Genomic DNA, 23028 nt, shown 5'->3' on the forward strand with positions numbered 1-23028 from the left:
AATTGTTGTATTTTTGACAGAAAACATGAGGTTTAAAAGATATATTTAAAAATATAGATATATATTTAAAAATAAATCAACGTCATCTAGATATAATTGATGGCGGGCCAGTTTTGGCCCGCGGGCCGCTGATTGCCAGCCCCTGTCATATATTATCATCCAGTTGACACACAGCCCCGCCCCACAGCAGACAATTGTTCCTACACATACACTATTTGCTGTTTTTTAAGCCGCACGTGTTTCTGTCTAATCACCCTTTAACATGTTATATCTAATTTGTTCCATCCTCACAGAAACCAAACAGCACGTGCTTTTACAGGAGTTACGGGCCAAAGTATTTCTTGAGTCTTCTTTTCACTGTGAGGTTGCCTGGCAACCAGTGGAGACTACAGGAAGGTACTGCACCTGGCTCCAAGGTAAAACATGCTAATTAAGGAGCTTTAGCTGCTGGTAGGTGGATTTTTTTCCTCTTGAACAGTCCCCATGTCCTGTAGGTAGTACGACATAGTAATTAGTAAATCTAGTATAAATATACTAACTTCTGATGATATAAAAATAGAATTGAAGGCTACGCAATACCAACAACCAGCTTACCTATCTTTACTCATGCAGACAATATATGCACAACTACACACACACACATGCATTGTAGCAGCTACCGATTTTATCGTAACAACAGATACTCAGTGCAAACCCACAGTTCAGCAGTTTTCAGATTCATTGTTTAATTACTGCACGTTCTAATTATTCATTAATTATCCATTCAAATGTCTGGTCAGCAGAAACAAGTTAGTAAATAATGAGCCTGCGTGAAGTTTGTGAATATATTAAAGTCAGACACAAATAAATGAGCAAGACAGGATTAACAGTGTAGTAAAGGTCAGAGGGATAAGAGCATGTTCAAAACAAAACACTTCACATGAACTGCTGCGTCATGAGGACAATGCTCACAGTTTTGACGAGGTTCTCTGTCAGTCATGTGGTCGCTCTTTGACTCTATTTATACTTGAAATTGTTGATGAAGCATTTTTTTCGAGCGAAACTACTGACGCTAGCTTTAGTCGCCTCTCTTACAGTAACTTGCCGTTCCTGTTTTAACTGAATCACTAAGGTTTTTTTTTTTTCTTTTCCTACAATTTTTTATCAAACTTTTAAAAGTTTTGCTCGCCGCAAGTGCGAAGTGTCCTTTAAGCAATGACTGAGCTCCATAGGGAGCATTGGTTTTAATCTGAAACTGGTCAAAGTGATAAGACACAACTGAAAAGACACAACATGATTATAAAGTATGAATAATTACACAGACTATAAACCCTGCTGTGCTGACACGGCCAAAGTCTGCTGGGTCTGTGTTTTTATTTCATACATAAACGATCCTTCTAACTTTTGCCTGTGGATAAAAAGTGTAATATTTTATGAAAATATTAAGATTATGTTCTTGCATCCACCAGACGGGGTAAATTCAAGTTCTCCTTCATCCGTCTCACTTGATGAGTCTGAACTCAAAGGCTTTTCATGTTGATCCATAAATCTTCCTTTGTGACCCAGGGAAGCTGAGCATTTTCTGTTCAAACCTTTCAATGGTGGCTGAGCATGCAACTTGCTTTAGTGATCTTGCGTTTTACAGCTGCCAGTAGTTACATCTTAGACAGCCGGAAGAATGTAATTTCAAAACAAAACCACCGACCACACAGTCAGCTGAACCTGCCTCAGAAAACATGACTTAAAACTTTCCAGGCCAAGTTTTCTCATCACATCTCGAAACAAATAAAGAAGAAGTGGATCTGACCTGAAAAACCACACGTTAGAAAAAAGAATAAAGAAGAAGAATGTGAATGTGAAATCTTGCACATTGTTCCTCATCCTTACATTATGTAAGTATGAATACACTGTGGCAGATTATAATATTTGTAAATGGACTATTGGACACATTAGTAATTAGTAATACAAACTAACAACTATTTCAAACTACATTATATTATCCTTTGTTTCTATAAAAGATGATTATTAAAAAAAAAAGTAGCTTGTACTTATTAAGCTCAGCTTACAGTGGCTGAAGTATAACATCAAGAACTTAGAGTTGCAACAACATGACCTAAATTAGCAGCAATGTAGTATGCTGTATTATAGAATTGTTTGAACGAAAACATGTAAAGGATTTTAAATTAATTACAACCACTAACTAGAACAGTATCCGTGACTGGCACGGTATTGTTTGTTAGGTGAAGAGCAGGACTCTGGGGAGCTTCGGTCAAGCTCTGCTAGGCTGAGGCTATAGTATACTATAATAGGATGTCCATCCCATCAGTGTCCCAAACATAAGATGATGTGTTGACTCCAGAAAGTCAGCTCTGTAGCTCTGCTAAATCCCAGTGTCTCCTCACAGTGCTTCGTAGATTTTTTTGGTGGATTTGATTTGAATCCACGAGGGCTTACGGTGGTTTCTCTGCAAAAGTGCTTGAGGGCTCTGATGTGAACTTTTAGGCAGAATTTTAGTGAGTCTCCAAAGCTGCAAAAATTATACATGGATTATTCCTTAATTTCAACATTTTAGCCACAAAACATTACTCATTTTTTTTGTTAAGGCCAGGGTGCATCCAAAACTATAAACCCCATGAAAAAAATGTAATTATTGATGTTTCCCCTTTTCTTATAGAGTCATTAAAAGATAGAGAATGTTGCACAAATGTCTGTGCAGCTAAACACAGCCGAACAGCAGAAATGCTAAATATTGCATGGCCAAGGGAACAAGAGGCATCAGTATCTCTTTATCCTCCTCTGCCTCTCCCCTGTCTCTTTTCCTCTGTCTACCCTTTCTCCACCTCTCCTCACCCAATCCATTCAGTAAAGCCTCCACCATCCCTCTGCAGGATTGAGCACAGATCTGGTGACAGGGTGAAGCTGATGAAAAGCGGCGTTGTGAGCCATCCCCAGTCTCCCATACACTCATAGAGTTTCTTTACATCTCACTGAACCCAGAAAGTTAACAGGCCCTGGCAGGCATCTGAATAAAAGGGAGGTGCAACCCAGATCTCCCAGTTAGAATCTCTCTGTGATAGCGTTGTAAACACTGGGGCTTAATTGGGAAACCGGCCGGTGAACAGCTTGATTTCCATCAACCATTTATTGATGCTCAAAACTCCATGAGTTTGGAGTGGGGGAGCCTGCACAGGGCCTCATAGAGCCATGAGGATTTGACTGTTTCCAACCTTAAGCAGAGTTTAATCTGAGGTAAGACTTGATGTGTCGATTGAGCGTCACATTCTACAACAAAAGCTGTTTTTTTTTTGTTTGTTTGTTCATTACAACAAGTGAAAATGAGTAACATGCATGTTATTAGAATGATCTGCCTAACCTTTTAAGGATGTTTTCAGTACTCTTGAACAGTGTCAATGAATTGCATGAATCAAAGCTCTGAAGCCTGAATACTGCTGAATGTGTTTACTAGTACTGACTGACCAATCATGCCCTGCGCTTACATATTTTAGATTTGATTGACCTTCTAATTAAGTCTTTCCTTTCTGCAGCAGCTCAGATTTTATCCAACCACAAACCCAACAGTTTAGCAAACCATGTCTCACTCAATCATGATCATACCTCCTGAACGGGCTGGCCTGTAAATGCAGATATGAGCTGACATGGTTAAGACAGGGAGGTTATGCTTAGAAACATTTTTAAATATTCTGACTGACAGCTGGACTCAAGGGGAAGAATTAACCTGGAGTAAATCAATGATGAAGAGATGTATTTTTTGAGCTGAGCCACACTTATGTTGTTCTTAAGATTCATTCTGTTGAACATTGTTAACAGCCTCTCCTCTCACTACATTTGATATGTTGTTATATTTGATATATAATTTACAACAGTGGTTTCCATCCTCATTTCTCCAACATGCCCACATGCCTGATCAAACTCAGACAAGATATCAACATCTTGTTTTGTTTTTTTTGCCTTTTGGTCAATTTACCCAATTTACAGTATTAATTTTAGCTTTTTGTAGCCTTTTCTCTAATTAGTCCTCATACTGCTTTGATCAACTCACAACTGACTCAGATTGGTGGAAAACTCTGACTACCTTACTGTAAGTTACTGTGACAACAACAAATTTGTTATCTTGTTTTCCTCCAAACATGGATATGTATTCATATATATTATCAAATCATTAGTATTTTTTATTTTATTTCTTTTTGCAAATTTCCTGACCTCCTCTACAATCTTTCGATGCATTCCCTGGTTAGTGCAGACATAGCTTCTGGGGTACAAACATCTCTTTTTATAGCAGTCATGTGTGCTGTGGTCACCTTCTGGACCCCTTTGTAAGAGTTTGTCTCCAATTTGTTTTTTCCTGCTTTGCCATTTTCTACTCATGATTCAAGGCCAAATAGGAAATGGAGTTTGATTTTTGCAATGTGCCAGCAGCGCTCTTAATGTCTCCCCTGCATCATGTTGAACTACAGAGACGTCCTCAGGAGCCATTCAGATATGAGAGCTGACACACATATGAAAGTGTCTCTCAGGGCTGCAGTGACCTGAGGGATGAGCTCAGCAGAGAGTTTGTTTTTTCTTTATCACATCACCTACAGGATGTTTCACTTTGGACAGGGAGTTTTTTAGAGGAGGCATGTGTGTGTTTGTCAGAGAGTATTTGCTACTTGAGTGCTTTTCAACCCTGATGCAGTGCACACACAACTGCATCGGTGCACAGTTTAAATTGCATCGAACTGAATGGAAATCATGCTGTATGTGAATAAGAACAAGGTATAATTTATAAACAGCAAATGTCACAAAGCTTGCATCATTGTATCTTCAGTTACACAAAATGCAATCTATCAAGAAACATATTTAAAAACCTGAAATGTCAGACAATGTTTCAATGTTTCTAGTTGGTGACATTGATTAGTGATTAGTGGGAGAGGAGTTTGATAGTGAGATAATAATAAAATGAGAAGATGAACGATTTATTTACTGTCATGTTGATATAAATTGAGGTTAAACTGAGTTTTAAAACAAAAGTTGGCGGGGGTTTTTAATCACTGCAGGCTAAAATGTTCTAATTGATCTTGCTGTGTGAAAATGTTCATGCAGCTACAAATGAGAAATTAAGAATCTGCTTCAGTCTGAATAATTTTTTACATAAATGGCTGTGAGACTGAATACAAGTCTAGTCATTTTAAACACACACACACACACACACACAAAACAAAGTGCGTTTTAGTACTTCTTGGTTATACCATGGCCACATAAGGTCATTCTACTTCTCTCTTTGTAGGAAACACTGGCCAACGTCTGACTGTAAAAGATAATGACACAGCAATTATAATATAGAGATAATCTGCTTTAACACTCAACTCGCCATGTCCGGTTTGTACAGTACAGCAAAGCAAAAGGAAGTATTCGCTGTTTTGTCAAGAGTTAGATGACAAGATTGATACCACTGTGTGACCTGAATGTCAGGCTACAGCAAACAGTTAGCTGCTTGCAAACAGGGGAAACAGCTATGCTGTCCAAAGGTAACAAATTCCACCTACCAGAACCTCTAAATCTCACTAATTAACAAAAATAAACCACACGTTGTAAGATGTTTTCCTACAGAAACAAAAAAATAACTTTGGATAACTTTGAATAATGTCTTCATTAATTAACATACTAATCTTCTCATCTAATTATCAGCAACAGAGTGAGAGAGTGCATTTCCCAACACTCAACATGTCCATGTGCTGATGTGAACTGAACTCTCTATCTGCTGCTTTTTTTGCAGTTTATTTATGAATCATCTATTTTCCCCCTGTTTTTTTGAACTACCATAACTCACATATCCATGGTAACCCAAAATGTTGGCTAACTTGAGTGACTTTTTATTCCCATGATGTCTCATTTTGCTTTGCTGTATTTGGAAATACTGGGGAGCTAAGAGGAACTTAGAAAGTCCCCATTGATTAAATTTAAGCACTTTGGAAAATACTTCCCTTACTGCAGGCTGACAGTTATTTATTTATGCAGCAGAAGAGACTAAAGTTATGCCCTTCACAAGCTAAGGAAGAAATGTTTAACATAATGTCATAACATAATAAAGACAGCCCGTGTCATTCGATAACTATGCTGAGATTATTACGTAATTAAATGTTAAAAATAGCTCAGACTGACCTCATAGCTGGAAAGTGCAATTAGGTGCCCTTGTAAAACTTGGCCTAAGTTACATGCCAACCAATAGCTCTTCAATAATGGCTTTTCTTGAGAGCAAGAGGCAATTCCTTATATAGACAATCATGTGTGATGTTTTCACAGCACTGGGCCCAAACATTTTAAAGCACTGAATCACAGCTAAGGTTTGCCTCTCGGGGGACCGGTTTTATTAACAGACTATTTCTGGACACTTGTCAGATTCCACTACAACAACTCTTCAGTCACTTTTCATTAGTCCTCACATTGAAAAACTCACAGAGTGCAGTGTTGGGTTCACGCTCACTCATATTTCAGTGTGCGATGGCAGGACCAGTAGGTCGTAATGATTTGTAATGCCCTTCTTGCACAGTCCAGTAATTCCACAAGGCTTTCCTTAAAGCTACTGGTAATGTCACAGTCACTTTTTTGCTATCATCACTGTACAATCTGTGATCCAGTGTGAGCTCAGCGGTCCTTCCTACAATTTGTTGAGCTCCAGACCCGAGCTGGATAAAGGGATATATTGTCTGAGGTTTCCCCTTAAGGTGCTCAACTGAGAATAAGGTTTCTATAAACCAGAAGGGAGCTACGCCCATTATAGTACAGGGTCAATGAAGTACAAATTGGGAGTAAGGTTTCCATAAAGGAAATGGGACGCATGCGAGGGTCACTGCAGTGTAAGTTGAACATAAGGTATCCTCAGAGGAAAAGGAAGGTACAATAGGGTCCTTATAATGCAAGAACAAAATAAAGCCTCCATCATGGAACAAAAAATACTAGTTTCCCTCGTCAGGCATTTATCCAGCAGCTACTGCTCATTTTTACTGAGGCAGCCTCTGTAGCCTTGTGTTTTTGAATTACAGCAGACCTGAAAAGGCACATTGTTGCAAAAGATCCAACCACTTTTCCAGATCGTCCCTCGTGTCTTCTCATGGTTAAAAAGCAGATCAGAATCTTAAATTCTTAAATGACCCCATCCATGTATAAAAGAGCATCTGTGCATATAGCAGATCTTTGCAATGAAAACATGCAGGTGGTTCTGCGGCAGCAATGAAAAGAAGCAAATGGAATATAGTAAAAATCATTTCCATATAAACTACTGTAAAGAAGGATTTCCATCAAGGAAAGTGCTGCTACACTGAGGTCATTAATCAACACTTGCTCGAGGTGACTGGACACTGTAGTGCCTCAACAGCAGCTGTGATATAGCTTCACTGTGCAGCACTACACGCCCTGCCAGTCATACAGCACCCTCTCGGCTGGCTGTGTGTGTGCGTGCGTGCATGTGTTGCTATTTATCTGAGACGGCTCAGACACACCTGCAGACATGGTGAGGCTTGTCTCATCAATTTTCATGTAACCGTGCCCCGTAGCAACGAAGAAACACACTGCATGTTCAGCCAGTCAGATGGTCATGAAGCGTGTTTTACCAGAAGGAATGTTTCTTCCTACTGTTGCAGTAAACCGTTATACAATATCAGTGGTGATCTCATCATATTTCAGATGAAGGACACACAGTATCAATATTCTTCAGCCACTAACTACTTTAAAAAGGCATTGAAAGTGAAATTCCTCATTCTTTATTTTCTAAATTCATGAATAGCTGACTTTGGAGACTGACACTATAAAAGAAATAACAGAAAGAAACTGTTTGACACCGCACTCACCACTCTGGTCCACAATAACCACTTTTCGAGCTCATGCATTAGGCCTACTGTACTATACGCTGACATACTGTTCAAGTACACTTACAGTATCCGAGTCAATGCATTAACTTCCTCTTTAAAGGAGTCGAGAGTAAATAGACTTCTTTCTTTCCTACTTGAATAAAAATCCTCTTTTGCTTGACTGAACTAAAACGGCAATGACCACAGTGCCAAAGGCAAAGCGAGTGTGTTTGTACGCGTGCATCACTGCATTATATCTTACTTGCATCTGAAGAGCTCACCTCAGAATCACATAACACACACTTCCCCTTCTTGTTGCCGTTTTGAAACTCTGACATGGGTGGAGACGTGTTTGTTTGAGCTGTAATTTTGTGTTATCATGCAAAAGGCTGCAACCTCGTCTGCACCTTATGGCTGGTGTTGCCAGGTTTTCAGATCATGTGGGCGAGCATTTCTTTTTAATATTTGTTCTGAAACACATTTAATAACGACTTCCTATAATTACATTTCATACTCAGATTACGTAACTTTTCCCCTCCGTCTGACATCATCCGGTGCTTGTGTGAGTAAAGTCAAGCAACCACAAGAATTCAGTTCACCATGCAGGAAACACACAAGTACAGACAGTGGGCCCATTCTTACACAAAGTGGGCAGGGTGCAGTGACGTGACCAAAACACACACTCCTCGCTCGAGCAAGAGAGAGGAGGAGGAGGAGGAGGAGGAGGACGGGAAACACGGGGTAGAGAGGGAAACAGGAACAGAAAGTGAATACTTGTCAAGATGTCTGGGTGAGGGGGACCAGAAGCAGAAACTAGATGCCAGAAAAGAAACAACAGAAGTCTGAGCAGCTGACTGGATTAGACAGGAGGGAGAGAGAGCTGACCTGCCGCTTCACAAGTGCCTCTGGGGTAAGATGCCACTTTCAAAGGGATCTTGAGTGCCGGCAACTTGAAATACTTTGAAATTGTTTTGAGTGGTTTATATAATCTGTTGGTGCTTTTTGTTGTGTGACTGTAAGGAAACAGAGGCAAAACTGCTGTGGCCTTTTAAAGAAACAATGTTTTGTCAGGAGTCAAATTTGACAGGATGTTTGACAAGTTACAACGACATGCTGATAAGTTTCTTCCTGCCTTTGAGTGCTGCACAGTGTCACTATAATATGCTCTAGTTAATTCCTCGACTTTTTAAAATAAACATTTTGATTCAGATTTAAGTTTATGAAAAGAAAGAAATGGCAAAGTTAGATGTTAAATGTTAAATACATGTGCTGCATCAACCACAGAAAAAAAATCTCCAATGGATCTTTGCAGAAAATATCCTCCTCTTGTTTTTACTGTAAGAATGTCCTCAGTTTTGTCAGGATTGAGTTGACGCATGTCTCAACAGTCTTGGGCTTGTGCACTTGTTTTTGTAGAGGACTGTTCTCCTCCAGACTATCAACAGGCCTGTAGCTATCCAAGCGAAACAGCTGCACTTAGTGGCTCCAGATAGCTCATGATTTCTGAGGAAAAGTGAAGGAGAATGGCTTTAATCGTTAGTTGGTGGCTGACTTAAGTGTCCAAGAACTGTATTAATCCTGACTGATGAGGGATCTGCTCTGACCATGCGCTCGGGGCCAGTCATTAAAAATTCCTGCCTTGCCTTCTGTCACAACGTTGTCTTTTAGGTCGCACATGCTCCTTAAAAAGCAGCAGGGGCTAACTGAGTGCAATCATAACATTTTTCTCAGCCCCTTCCTGGCTTTGTGTGCCCCAGAAATGGCCTTTTCCTGTATATGAATGGTTCCAGGAGAGCACAGTGTCATGAGAAAGTGAAGTACCCGGGCAGAGTCTTAGAAAGAAAGGCATCTCAGTGAGCCAGGCCAATATTTCCTATATTTACACAGCTATATTCTCTTTATAAATTACCTCTTCTGTTCTGTAACCTTTGATAATTCACAGTCTAACTTCAGCTCAGACATACGTCATCAACATTTGTGTGAACACCCTCAGTTACTGCGAACATACAATACTGCAAACAGCCTACTGAGAAAAATACCCTTGGTACAATAATACTGGAAATCGACGTATTTATCCCAAGAAAGTTTTGACATCCAAGTTTTAAAAAATTAATACAAGAAACAACTATTTTGACTTGATAAAATTAGATTATAACATGATCTAAGATCCTTTTTTTTTTTTTTACATTTCCTGGCACTCTTATTCTTATGATAATAATCATGATCACTTAGTGACTTATCCATTCCATTTAATGACTTCACCACTGATACATTGTTCGTCATCTCTTTTATATAACTAGATCACACCTCTGTGCTGCTCCTGGCCTCTGTGTCCCTCCTTCAGACTTATTGTTCGGTGACCCTGGGTTGTCGTGTTGACAGTGTTTTCATAATGTGAGGGAGATTAGAGTGAACACAAAGGTGTTGCTGCTCAGCCAAGCTCATCACAACAACATGTACCAACAGCAGAGAAAATAATCAAGAATAATGTGGCAGTGACATCGTGGCTTCCAACAATATGCACAGTCTTCAGTATAGATCATAAGTGAGTTTCCATCCAAATGTAGCGCAGATTTTAAAGCAACGATGCGTAACTCTGCTACTATAGAAAAACAGATTTTAAAACATCACACTGACTTTATTATATATTATATTATATCAGGCGAATGTTTCCTGTCATTTCCGCTCTGCATGCTGTACGTCTTTTTCTGTTCTACTGTATGTAACTTTGTGCTCTGGGTACGATCTCCCCTGAGATGCATGTAATGCTTCACAAGGCAAAGTCACACACCACCAACTATTTCTGAGATTTTGATGAAACTAGATCATATTTAATGGAGATAACGTTCCCTGATTTCCCATCTGATGTCCTCTGGCTGCTCTGCCTTAAATCTCTGTGAGCTGCTGTTAGTTAATGCTAGCTCAGATTATTAGCCAGGTTGCTTGGACTGTGAGCTCAGAGCACCGGGGGATGTTTGTATTTGTAGCACCAGCGTTTTGGGGGTCTTTAGGCCTGGGGCGTGGGCAAATTCTGACAGAGAGTAGAGCCGGTGTCATGCCAGAACCAGAGCTGGGCTAGCGGGCAATGACCAGGCTCAACAGCTTCTATAGACATAATGGCAGAGGCTAAGAGACCAAAGAGGATACTGAGTTAGCAAAGTTAGTGATGTGCTAGTTTTTGATCATAAGTAATATAATCGTAACAAATGCACATATACATCTGTCCATATTTACAACAGTGGTATTGCACTCTAAAAACTGAGGGCTATATACTCATTTCTATGCAATGTTGTTTTAGTGAAAAAGAAAATTTAAATAACTACGTTTCAATTCACTACTGATGTGTGACTATAAGGATTCAGATTTGTATTCAAACAACTGTTGGTGCTGATTCTACATTAGGGTGTGTTTAAAGCACTGAAGAACGCGATGACAGCCCACACATATCAGATGTTTTCATCTTCTGCATTTTTATTTTAATTTTTTTGTCTTTTTGGCATCCTGAGTGACGTTAAAACCTCATCGTTCATGTATGTCATGGTTTATTTATTAAGTCTTGTTCCACTGCCGTTTGTAACATTTTGATTTTAATAATACATGAACATTTCCAGCTCAGCAAAACATAAAAAAGTCATTATCTAGATTTTTTTTATTACTTTTTTTTTTTTTTAGATAATTAAAAATGCAGATAGAAACAGGTGGATGAAAACATATTTCATGACAGTGGTTCCCAAACCTTTTGGCAGTCAGTGACAGTGTTTTCTTGCAAACCAACAAAGAGAAGCTGTGAACCTGAAACCCCAAATTACCCAAAAGCATACTCAAAGCGGTTGGTGTACATACCAAAATAAAATTTCAGTGTGCTGTCAAGTGTTCTTTAACAATGCAATATGCAGTACATAATGGAAATAGGGGGCCTTTTCAGAGTTGCAAAAATTGCAAGGCTAATTTTAGATGGTAGTGAAGCAGCGCCACATAAAATCCCCCAAAACAAAAGAACACAACATATTTTTAATATAATAACAAAAATATGTTTTGTAATTTTGTTGTTTAATTGGCAGTGACATTCGAAAGTCATAGTTAGTAGAATATAGTATACTAATAAAGTCTAATGTATACAATGACTATGTAGTGTGGAAATTAAGTGTATTCAAGGCCTGATAAATTATCAAGTAATCCACGAGAACAACAAAACAAAGACTGGAGGAAAATCTAAAAGAAAGAAATTGCCATAATTCTGTTTTGTGTTTATTTTTATTTTTTTTACTTTTCTATCCCATTAATGATCTTTTAGGTTGATTTTGTGACAGCGTGTGAAGGGTAAAAGGCCTGTATATGAACATGTTAAATAGCTAGCTTGCACCTAAACCGTAATGCGGACCTTTAAGGTTCACATGCACTTTTGTTTTTCACTTTAGTGCAAAGATCTAGAAATTAAAGACAATAACAACAAGAACAGCTTCTAGTGTGGTAATTTATTTTAGATCAGATGTGTTCTTTTAGCGATGAGACTACTTTCTCTGAACTCTTGAGTCGACGTTTTAGGTGACTCTCGCTACTTAGTTTTAAGCGCTCGACTTCCTGTTGAGGAACAGGATGCAAGTTAGCAGGCTGTCTGCGGGCAAACCAATTTCACACATGAGACACAACGCATGACGACAGCCACGTCAAATCTATTTGCTCTCCACTTGCAGGTGCATCTTCCTCTCTGCCTAAGAAGCAGCCAAATGTGAGATGAAAATCTTTTCTCCATCCTGCATCTAGAATACAAAGAAGCTCTGTAGCCGCGAGCTATGCAGATTCTAAAGGGACACACTTGAGTCAAATAGTGTTTGAATAACTATAGTTGTTTAACACCATTTAGATAACGATGTCGCCTCAAGGCCTCAAACTGGAGTCTGGATTCTCAGAGTAAAATTGAACAATACGACGTTTACTTTTCTTTTGCAGACCTAGTATCTCACCTTGTGTTTTCCTTCTCCTGGAGAGCTGTTAAAAGGAGATTTCACCCAAGGCCAGAGGAAAATGTTACAATCAGACATTTATGAAAACTTAAGCCAGATCCCATCTATCTCCTCCAATGGGAACCATTAGCCGGATATATTCAGATGAATCTCTTGCAGCAGGTCTCTCTCTACCCTACCTCTCTCTCTTCTCTGTCGCACACTGTCGTCTCAGCGGGACTCTTAGAAAGATTGGTTACCTCTATCTCTGTCTGGCCTTCCCTCAGACACAATCTCCCTCCATTTGTTCCTCTCCTACTATCTCTCTCTCTCTCTCTCTTTGCCCCTTTCTTCCTCAGTGGGACTCTTAGAAAGATCTGCCCTGAATCCTGAACGTCTCCTCTGCAGTATTAATGAGGGGGAAGCTGAAAATCCGAAGCTGACACTTGACAAGAGGGGGGGAGAGCAGGAGTGGAGATGTTAAAGACAGAGACAGAAAGATGGATTGGAGGCAGGGAAAGGGAAAAAGAGGAGGAAGAAGACGAGCATGTTCTCTGCATGTTCACGTTCTCACTCTTCGTTTTTTTTTTTTGTTTGTTTCCGCAGGCATACCCGAATTGAAGCGCCTCTCTACAACTGGATTAAACTAAACCGAAAGCCAAAGGGCACAAGGACAAGAGAAGAAAAAAAGAGTAAGAAAATCAAGGTTGCTGTAACGCCGAGCAGCTTAAACAAACTTGGCTAAAGTGCAGATTTTGGCTTTTTCCTCCTCCATCAAGATCAAAATCATCACAACTGGGTGATTTCAAAGAAAGCCTTGTCATAAACAAATGAGCTTTCGGACTACTTTGGCTTCGTTACCACCTCATAGGGCACTTTAAAGGAGGGGGGCATACATAAAGTCACCCTCCATACGTCCAGTGTTTCCATTTAACATAAACAACATATGCCTAAGCACAAACCTTGTAGGTAGATAGTGCTGTGTTTCAGGGCACCTATCTGAACTGATCATTTTTAAGTAGTATCTTTAAGTAGTATATCTGACAGCTGTTGGGTTGGTGGATGTTTGATGTTTCATTGAATACTGAGACAAACTTTGTATCTTAAAAGTTAAAAGTTAAAACCAGATTACATAAAAGCACTTTTATCTTAAATTAACACCATATCTTAATTACTTTGGTGTCTCCGGCAGCCTAATATGCACATTTACTGACTTACAAACTTCACAGCCCTCTTAAGGATTTATTAAATCTTTACAACTGCCTGACAGACTCAATTAAAAAGGAGCCACACAGCTCCGTATCTGAAAGCCATGGATGGGAAAACAGACAGCATCCAGGATTTCTTCAACCAACTTTGGAGCTTTGCTACAGACAAACACAACCAGGGGGTCTACAACACAGTCTGTCTGGTGATCCTCCTAACTCTTCCCGTGCTGGTACTCCTCACTACTTTGGTGGTATGCTGCCACTGCTGTTGTTGTCGCCATGCCAACGGTTGTTGTTGCTGCTGTCGAGGCAGCATGACAACGGTAAAGTCAGAAACGAAGAAGAAAAAGAATTCGGCCAATACTGAAGACTTGTGGATCTCTGTCAAGACAGGGCCGATGACACCTGACAGGGTCGCTCTGGACATGGATTAGAAATCAATTTTCTTTTTTCTTTTTTTGTTGAGATTACTGATCCTGGGCCAGTTGGTGCCATGGAGCTGATGGAGCATCTCAAAAGTGCAAACTGTCTTGGACACAAAAGGAAGGCTGAAGTCATTGTTCAAATTAATTCACATTGTAATGGGCACATGTCTGGTTGAAATATGTAAACAGTGTACAGATTCTTATATAGTCGTATGATGTCTTTTGTGGGCAATGTTTACAACACTTTGTATGAGCTTTTTTAGTGTGTGGTACATAAAGGAAGAAATATGCTAGACGGGGGCAACATATCTGCAAAAGTGTGTTTGTGTGAGTGGGCAAAAGAGTGAGAGGGTGTGTGTGTGTGTGTGTGTGAGTGTACAGTGTTATTGAGAGCACTTTGTTCTTAGAGCTCCCATGTGAAATTCATTGCGTCTGTATTTGGGAGAGAGAGCCAATTTAAGGTCTGCCCAGCGTTCAGATCCGTGTAATACTGCCTACTTTTCAACAACTGCAACAGAGACTGGTGATTGACTCCTACTTTCTAGAGTGGAAGCCACTGACATCACAAAAAGTTGAAGTCATGGGATTTCAGGAAGAAAACTAGTTCTAAACTACTTCTTTCATTTTTTTTGTATATGATGTAGCGTAAGCCACAAGAGAGGCACTTCTCCTAGTTTTGGTTTTTTGAGAGTGTTGCAGTATTCAGGTCAAGTGAGCCTTAAAGGCACAATTCAATATCCAAATGTAGGGGAAACCAGAAAAATGAAAAAGTAAAAATTTAGCTTCCCAAAATGATTATCAGATCTTTAAATTAACACTAGACAACCGTATTGAAGTTAATGATGTTTCCCGGGCCTGTATTTATTGGTTCACTCAAGCTGACAAGATCAAAAGTTATTTATTACATTTCTTACAACTTAAAAAACAGCTTAAAGTTAAGAGATCCTCCAGAAGTTTATTTAGTTGATTAAGAGTAGAGCTGAGTTGACTGCAGTAAAGAAACAGAGATGAGCACACACCTTTTGACACATGTATGTGAGTGGTTATATAAAACCAGCTGAAGAAATATGTATAATTCCTAGTAGGATACCTTTAGCCTACTGTTTGCTTACTGTTTAATTTGATTTGTTACTCACCTTGTACTAAATTGTCTGATTGGCCTCCAGCTTCAGAATTTCTTTCTTGCTCCAGTTTCATTTTCATTTTGTTTCATTTCACTTCTTTATATTAATATATATATATATAAAATAAGATTGTTGCTGTTGAGTTGCTAATTTCACGTTACTTAGTACTAGAGATATTAAGGATAAAAATTCAAATGACATATGTTGAAGAATGAACAAAGCAGCAGATCCACGTCTTTGATTGGCTATTCAAGCTCTAATGTGATAAATCATGTGATCAATTAAAAGCTGTTCCGACGTTTGAATGAGTCGTCTTACTGCTCACACTCATAAACTTTATTTCGCCAAATTGTCTCTAGACAATTTCTTACATGTAATTCTTAGATGGTTTGATTTATACATGTCCAGTTTTGTTTATGTCAGTCATGTTGTTAAATTTGATTGACAAAGTTATGTGGTTAAAAAAAAATGTTTTAAAGAGTATATCAAGTTGTGAACTTATTCAACGTATAACATATTTTTGAAATATAAAATAAAGGAATAAAGAAGGGAAAGTCTGAAATAGGCAAATGATTTGGGTTTCAAGTAGATTATGCCTGAAGGCGCTTTTTTTTTCTCCAAGCGTATGACATCTCAAAGCCCAATTAAGCAAAAAAACGCCTCAGCAGTATCATCATCTTTATGCATTAGCTTACACTGGCACTAAGTTGATCTTCTTGCTCAAGTGCTACTGGGAAAACAGGCCCCACTCATTTCATTACAGCTCAGACAGGCACATTCCCATGTGGAAATCGGGGTTTGTCTCTTTTACTTCATGTTCAAAGAGAGAAGCTTGACTTGTTGGGCTTAATTTGAAAGCGTGCCCTGCAAAAAATTCTTGCATGATCACTAATCAGTGCTGTTTTCCAAGAAGTGACATCACTGCCGTGTTCAGGGGCTGGCTGAACATGTCAGTGCGGTTTGTATTTGTCAGGAAGACTTACAGTCAGTTCCTGTTCATTATAACTGTGACAGGCTTTCTTAACAACATAAAAATAATGATATAAAATAAAAAAAAGAAAGGTAAGAATAAAGGAATACTCCAGCATTTTGGTAAATATTCTTATTTGCTGACTTGCTGACAGTTAGATTATAAACTGAATACCACTGCAGCTAGTTGCAGCAGATATTTAGCTAAACGTAGCACAAAGACTGGAAACAGGGGCACCAAAAATGAGCCCCGTTTATTTAAGGGAGATATTAAAGCACCAATCATTATATTAAAATCCCAAAAAATAAAATACATTACTCTGAGATTGTAGCACTTTTACATGTTCTTTTACATCTGGTACTTTAGTTATAATTTGATACAGGTGGTGTGTTTGGGCGCCAAGGTGTCACTCAGCCCGCCTCACGTCCCCTGATGATCCACGTCTTTGCCGATTTTTTGATGGGAGGCCACAAAGGGCAGGACTGCCAAGATGGCGACACACTCTGAGCTTCACATACACAGATTCACAGATATGATGTCTATTCTTTAAACTCTCTATGAGTGTGACACAGAACATCCTTCATGAATCGTCATTGACGAAAAAAAAAAAGCTGACAGACGAGGCGAGGTCAACTGTTCCTTCCTGTTTACAGTCTTTGTGAGGTAAGCCACTTGACTAACCAAACTGATGACTGATGGTAAGCACTGTTAGATGGTTGAAAATAACACACCCTAAGTGTTGATCTTATACAAAAATAAAGGCACATTTGCTTTTGGATTACTGCCTGTCATTTCATCAGTATACAGATTGTAATATAATTACAAGGGTAAATGAAGACAGGCAGGAGAATTATGGTTTTCAGACATGAATCCTAATGATTCTTTAATTAATTTCATTAATCTCATTCAATTACCAGCTGACCATGAGTTACTGATCCCCATTATCAGTTTTTTCAATGCTTCATACAGTAGTGTAGGTGTTTTTACACCGCTGTGCTATAAATATATATGATGCTGAAGTGCGGGCTGCATTAATGAGATCACTTTATTTCCTGTTAGCATGTTCACACCATCAACGCTTTTCTTCTCAGCACCTGTTTGCTAGACTGTGATGCTGACCCACTTTAAACTTTAACCATATTCTATTTTCTAAATACATATTTTCCTTTTCTTCAGTTTGTTTTGATCAGAAGGAACCGATTCAGTAAGATCTGTCATCTGATTGAACAGCTAATCCACCGTCCTGGTTTTATATATGGGAGCAGCCCATATTTGATCCCATCCAGTTATGCATGACATTGTACGTTTAGCATATGTTTTTTGTTGTTCCACAGTTGAAAAAAAAAATGCTGAGCTGATTCTTTTTTTTTTTTTTTTTTAATTATATGCCTGACTGGGCTTTGTTGTTAGCTCTGCAAGCATAATTTATCCTGACATATAGAGATACAATGATAAAGGAGAGCACAATGTGAAAGATGACAGGAAGGGAAATAAAGTATTTTTTTTTTTTTAGCTTTGTGGAATCTCATATTTCTATTTCTAATGTAATATACAGTAATACTGAATTTAACTGAGCTTTTGAGACTTTGAGAAAGTCATTATCTTTATGTGTGAGCACATCATATATTGCAGAAGCCTCTTCATTCACTGCTAAGACAATAATTCAATATTTGTAGCCAGTGTATTTATTTTAAGTATTTGTGCACCCTAATGGGAACAAAGCTGCTTGTCATTTTTTGCCTGTTAACACACTGTGATTATTAAAACGACAGGAACTGTGACTATGAAATGTGAGACAACCAAACAACAAAGAGCTGCATTTGTTCACATACAGCATGATGTCTGCTAAGCATGGCTCCAAACATTTTCTGTTACACTAACATTGTCTTTTACTGTAGTGAATTAAAGAAATAAGCTGATAAAAAGGAGGTTAGAGGAAGCCTTCTTATGCGTATATAATAAACTGTGTAAATAAGCAAAATGGAAAAAAAAGATGCCGAGCCAATGCAATTAATAAGCACTTCTGCCTGCAGTGATCTTCATGAACATGTAATTTTCATCATTGGTTTGACGGCCGTAGCGGAGCAATCTTTGATGCCAGTAATCAGTTTGGCTTGAGGAGCAATTCATCTTTGACAATATTAAGGCTCACACATGCACTTTGGGAAATTAGTTCCATCTCACAGAACGTGATTTTTAACCCGCGTGCCATGTTTGCTGTTGTTGCCAAATTAACTTAAATCCCAGCATGTAAACATGTTGGCCTGAGGTGACTTTGAGAATGATCTTTCACAGCTTGTCGTGTTTTCACTGTGACATGTGAATGTGAAAAAAAAGTCTTACATTACATAGATCAAGAGGTGAATCCACCTATCCGCCTCCCTGACAAACTTTTTATTATTATTTTTTTTTTTAATCACTGGTGTGTTTAGCCAAGATGTGATAAATTATAAACAATATGTATGAATATTTATGGGATATAAACTAAGCAGACTAGCCAGCTGTTGATCTGGCCTTTTGTGTTAAGCGACTTAGTAACTGGTACATCTGAGGCTTATAAAAGCATGAAGAAAATAGGCAGGTAAAGGCTGCTTTGGCAACAAGCATAAAAGCTTCCGTTGCATATTGAAAGTGCAGCATTGGAGCAAGAAAATATAAATATGATATCATATAAAAAGCTAATAAAAAATCAGTATATATGTAAAAGCACACACCACATAACTACAATGTCCCACAGTTTCATTTGAGCTGGGGACATTTGTGGTACCACGTCTCTGTCTCCTGTCATTTCCTGTCTGCTGCGAAACAAAGGTCAATATATTATACTAATCTCCTGCAAAACCCACACACAGACCACCAGAGTCAGAGGTAGTTTTTTTTTTTTTTTCTCATTTGCTGGGTGACAGTTCTTTTCTCTCTTCTCTTCTCTTCTCTTCTCTTCTCTTCTCTTCTCTTCTCTTCTCTTCTCTTCTCTTCTCTTCTTCTGTCTGGTCAGTACTTCTCTCTTTCTGTGAACTGCTCACCCTCCACCCCTTTAAACAAACACTCCCTTGTTACAACACTACCAAGTTCTCTCATGGAAAAAATACATCACACTGAACCCAAGGCGTAAGAGTCAACTCCCGAGTGACAAATTTGTACTGCATGTCTCCAAGTTTATACTGTACTTTATATAATGGCACATAGGCAGACAGAAAAGAAAGAAAGAAAGAAAGAAAGAAAGAAAGAAAGAAAGAAAGGGCAAACCTTTCTGTTTATCCTGCACCGCACAAACCACTTGCCTCTCAGAGCAATGGCAGGAACCAATCTCCTTAAAGTAATTTGCAATCACTGTGGCTGAAAAGGCCGTTCGCATCAATGAGCTTTTGTGAGACATTTCATTTCAAAGTAAAAAAAAAAAAAAGAAAAAAGGTTGAAATATTTGCTGCCAAATTTGAGGCAGCAGCAGCAGCTTTCTCACAGTCGTATTCGATTTTGATAAACAAACACAACATTTTTCACTTCTTCATTTGGCCTTTGAGGATGGAATGGCATTCCTGAAGTGGTGTAATGTTGTTTGAATAGATCGTATCTCATACATGTATTTTGACTTGAAATGGTGTAATGTGCTCTTCATATTGTCTCCTTGTACTGCAGCTGTGTTAAAAAATGGTTCCTGCCCCGACAGCTAGTGAGCTGTTGCTGCTGCTGCAGATTATGAGCTACAGAATTGGGAAATTCTGAAACCAGATGGCAAATAGTCATCAGGCCCTGCAAGTATAGTTGCTCAATTCAGTGTGATGAAAGTGTACTGGGAACACTGCAGCTCAACATAAAGAAAACCATGTGAAGAGACTGAAGTATCACAATTTGCTGACTATGCAAAATGGCCTTCAAGGTCCTGAAAGCCACACTATAATAACATTTACACAAAAACATCATGTGCAACAAGATGAAAACATATTTTTGTGGACATCAGGGGCTCTCCTGTTAGTGAGGATTGTTGTTTATTTATCTAGTGCCACTATCAAGTCACATTTTACCAAAATGCTCTAAACAAACATATTGAATGTGGTAAAAATTATATCATATATATATTATATACAATATCTTAACAGAATACTAACAGTTACTGTAATTGTTCATCTTGTCTGTACTGGCTGTGAGAGAGAGCGATCTCAGTTTAAGTCATAGTAGACAAAAATCATTGAATGTAAAGTCCAGCTTGAGCTCATGTGCGGCTCCATCAGTCTACAGTTACATTGAAATTGTCTTGGGAAGGAAAAATGTGAAATCAATCTTTATGACAGCTCTGGTGCATGCTATCGATGATTGCTGATGTTAGCATTTAGCTCAAAGCTCCTTTGCAAATACAGTCTCAGAGCTGCTAGCATGGCTGCAGACCTGTTAATTGTAGATAGATACAGCACTACAGTAGTTAAAATATATACAAATCTTATAATACTGACATTCCCATAATAAACCTCCACCTCTGCAATAAAATATGGAACTACTTGCTTAATTAATTATTCTGTTCATCCCATTTCCCTTAAGGCTCCATGTGTCCTTGGATGAGGAATGACAACGTGTTCATGTAGCTAAACCTTTATTTATTCATATTATTACGTGAATGTGTGGCTTGAATGAGAAGCTATAACATTAGCCTGACAGTACAATTAGTTTAAAAATATATATATACAGGATTTAAATTCCTTCATTTCTGACCTTGAAAATCCTGACTGAGGGTTTGTTGGAATATAAAACCCTATGGGCCATGAAGGCTTAAAAAGACATTTTAGTGAATGCAAACTAAGGGACTACAAATCATTTCTCACAGATTAGCAGAAAGGTTGATTGATGTGCTCTGTCCTTGTCAAATAAACCAACAGAGTTTGTAATGAAAGTGTAAAAAAAAAAAAAAAATGTAATCATGTAATAAAGTAAAAGTCAAAACAGCATTAATAACCTTTGTCAGCTTTTGAGATTGAAAACAAGATTTTGGTCATTAAGCTCCTGAGGATGAGGCAAACAAGCCTCATTCTTCTTGGAGTTTGATATGGGCGCATCAAATTGATTGATATGCGCTGTCCCCGTTGTATGAATGTAAAGCAGGAGCAATATGGTCATTCAAGACAGCCATCTATTGTTATTCTCCTGTTTGTCCTACAAAAAGTAATGTGATGTGACAGTGTTTGCAGTACAGTGGCAGCTTAATGCAACACAGCCAGCCAGCTTCATAATCAATAAACTCTGGGCATCCACACATGAACAAAACACACGAGCCAAAAGCTTTCTTTTTTTTTTTAACATTTATGTTATTCTAACAATGCTGCTATACACACAAAAGGTTGCTACTCAAAATCTTCATAGGACATAAAATAAACAAATATCATACAGATAACCTCGGCTTTTGCCCTGAGGTCTTTAAAAAAAAAAAAAGAAGAAAGTTAAAATGAATAAAGTAATAAGAGAAAATATGTATTTCGTGGTTTCCAATTTAACTTAAATCTACTGTTTCCTGATTTATAATTGAGATTACTACCAGAATCAGTAGCTGTTAAAATTATAACTGAACTTCAGTTCACTTCAAAACAACGCTGAGGCAGTTTTCTATTCACCGCTTTCCAACAATCACACCAAACCTAGGAATTTCTGAGGAATCTCACTGTATAAACAGATAATAAGTTACTATTGCATATGAGCGTTTCCCTTTTTGCCACAAAAGTGTATATATTCTCCAAAAGTTGAGACATGCACAGGCATGTAGACCAATGGGAACCCTTCTGTGCTCAAAGCACCAAGACATATGTATGTACATATGTACAGAAACACCCAAATCTAGTGTGATGGCATGTTAATGGGACTGATGGCGACTGTTGTGGTTTTAATGGGAGGTGCTCCATTATTTCTTATGGAGGTCTGTGGTTCTACTCTTCTGTCTGGCCATCAACGATCGCCTCTTCCTGCTGGACAAGGCTCCGACGGGTCGGATCTTCATCTCCGTGAAGTCGAGGGACGTCAGGTGACCCTTCCATGGTTTCCAATTCACTCCCTGACAACAAGACAGCGGATTGAGCGAGAAAGAGATGGATTATAGAAGGGGAGACGAGAAAAAAGGGGGGAAACGGAAGCACGGGAGGCAAGAAAAGGGTGAGTGACACAGAGAGGAGAGAGATGGAGTCACAGAAGGCTCTTCTGGTGTGACAGACAGGCAGAATGACAAACACTAATAAATACCAGCCTCCAGCTTCATTTCATGTGAGTACAAACTTGTTTTGACTGTTATTGCATTTCGCCAACAAACATCGCAGGAGACATCTGCAGCTGCAATATTATGGATGAAATCTCGACATGAGCAGAGATCTCCCCTGGCATTTCCTTCAGTATCAGTCTCCTTTAGACATAATAACTGTTGTTGTTACCCTATCAGCCTGGTAAAAAAAAAAAAAAACACTTATGGTTTATAGCTGGTGTGAGAAATGTGTTTTCTTATCACTGCTGATGGATTCAGGCCATTTCTGCTTCACCTCAACGATCCAACATAAAACAACTA

General features: G+C 38.6%; 2 protein-coding genes across 9 annotated transcripts in view; one reads left to right on the top strand and one right to left on the bottom strand.

The window, feature by feature from the left end:
- The first annotated feature begins 8518 nt into the window (after positions 1-8518).
- Positions 8519-15827, top strand: kiaa0040 (KIAA0040 ortholog). Its single transcript, XM_010743653.3, has 2 exons — positions 8519-8736; positions 13376-15827. The coding sequence occupies exon 2, from the start codon at positions 14082-14084 to the stop codon at positions 14409-14411; it is 330 nt and encodes a 109-aa protein (XP_010741955.2). The 5' UTR covers positions 8519-8736; positions 13376-14081; the 3' UTR covers positions 14412-15827.
- Positions 15026-23028, bottom strand: part of tnn (tenascin N) — a 47202-nt gene continuing 39199 nt past the window's right edge. For all 8 annotated transcript variants that reach the window (XM_027285507.1, XM_019262084.2, XM_027285508.1 and 5 more), the window contains one exon: positions 15026-22527. In XM_027285507.1, the coding sequence (XP_027141308.1) occupies positions 22378-22527 (150 nt within the window). In that variant the 3' untranslated portion in view covers positions 15026-22377. The remainder of the gene's footprint in view (positions 22528-23028) is intronic.

Source organism: Larimichthys crocea, chromosome XII (genome assembly GCF_000972845.2).
Source record: "Larimichthys crocea isolate SSNF chromosome XII, L_crocea_2.0, whole genome shotgun sequence".
In the NCBI taxonomy this organism is placed as follows: domain Eukaryota; kingdom Metazoa; phylum Chordata; class Actinopteri; family Sciaenidae; genus Larimichthys; species Larimichthys crocea.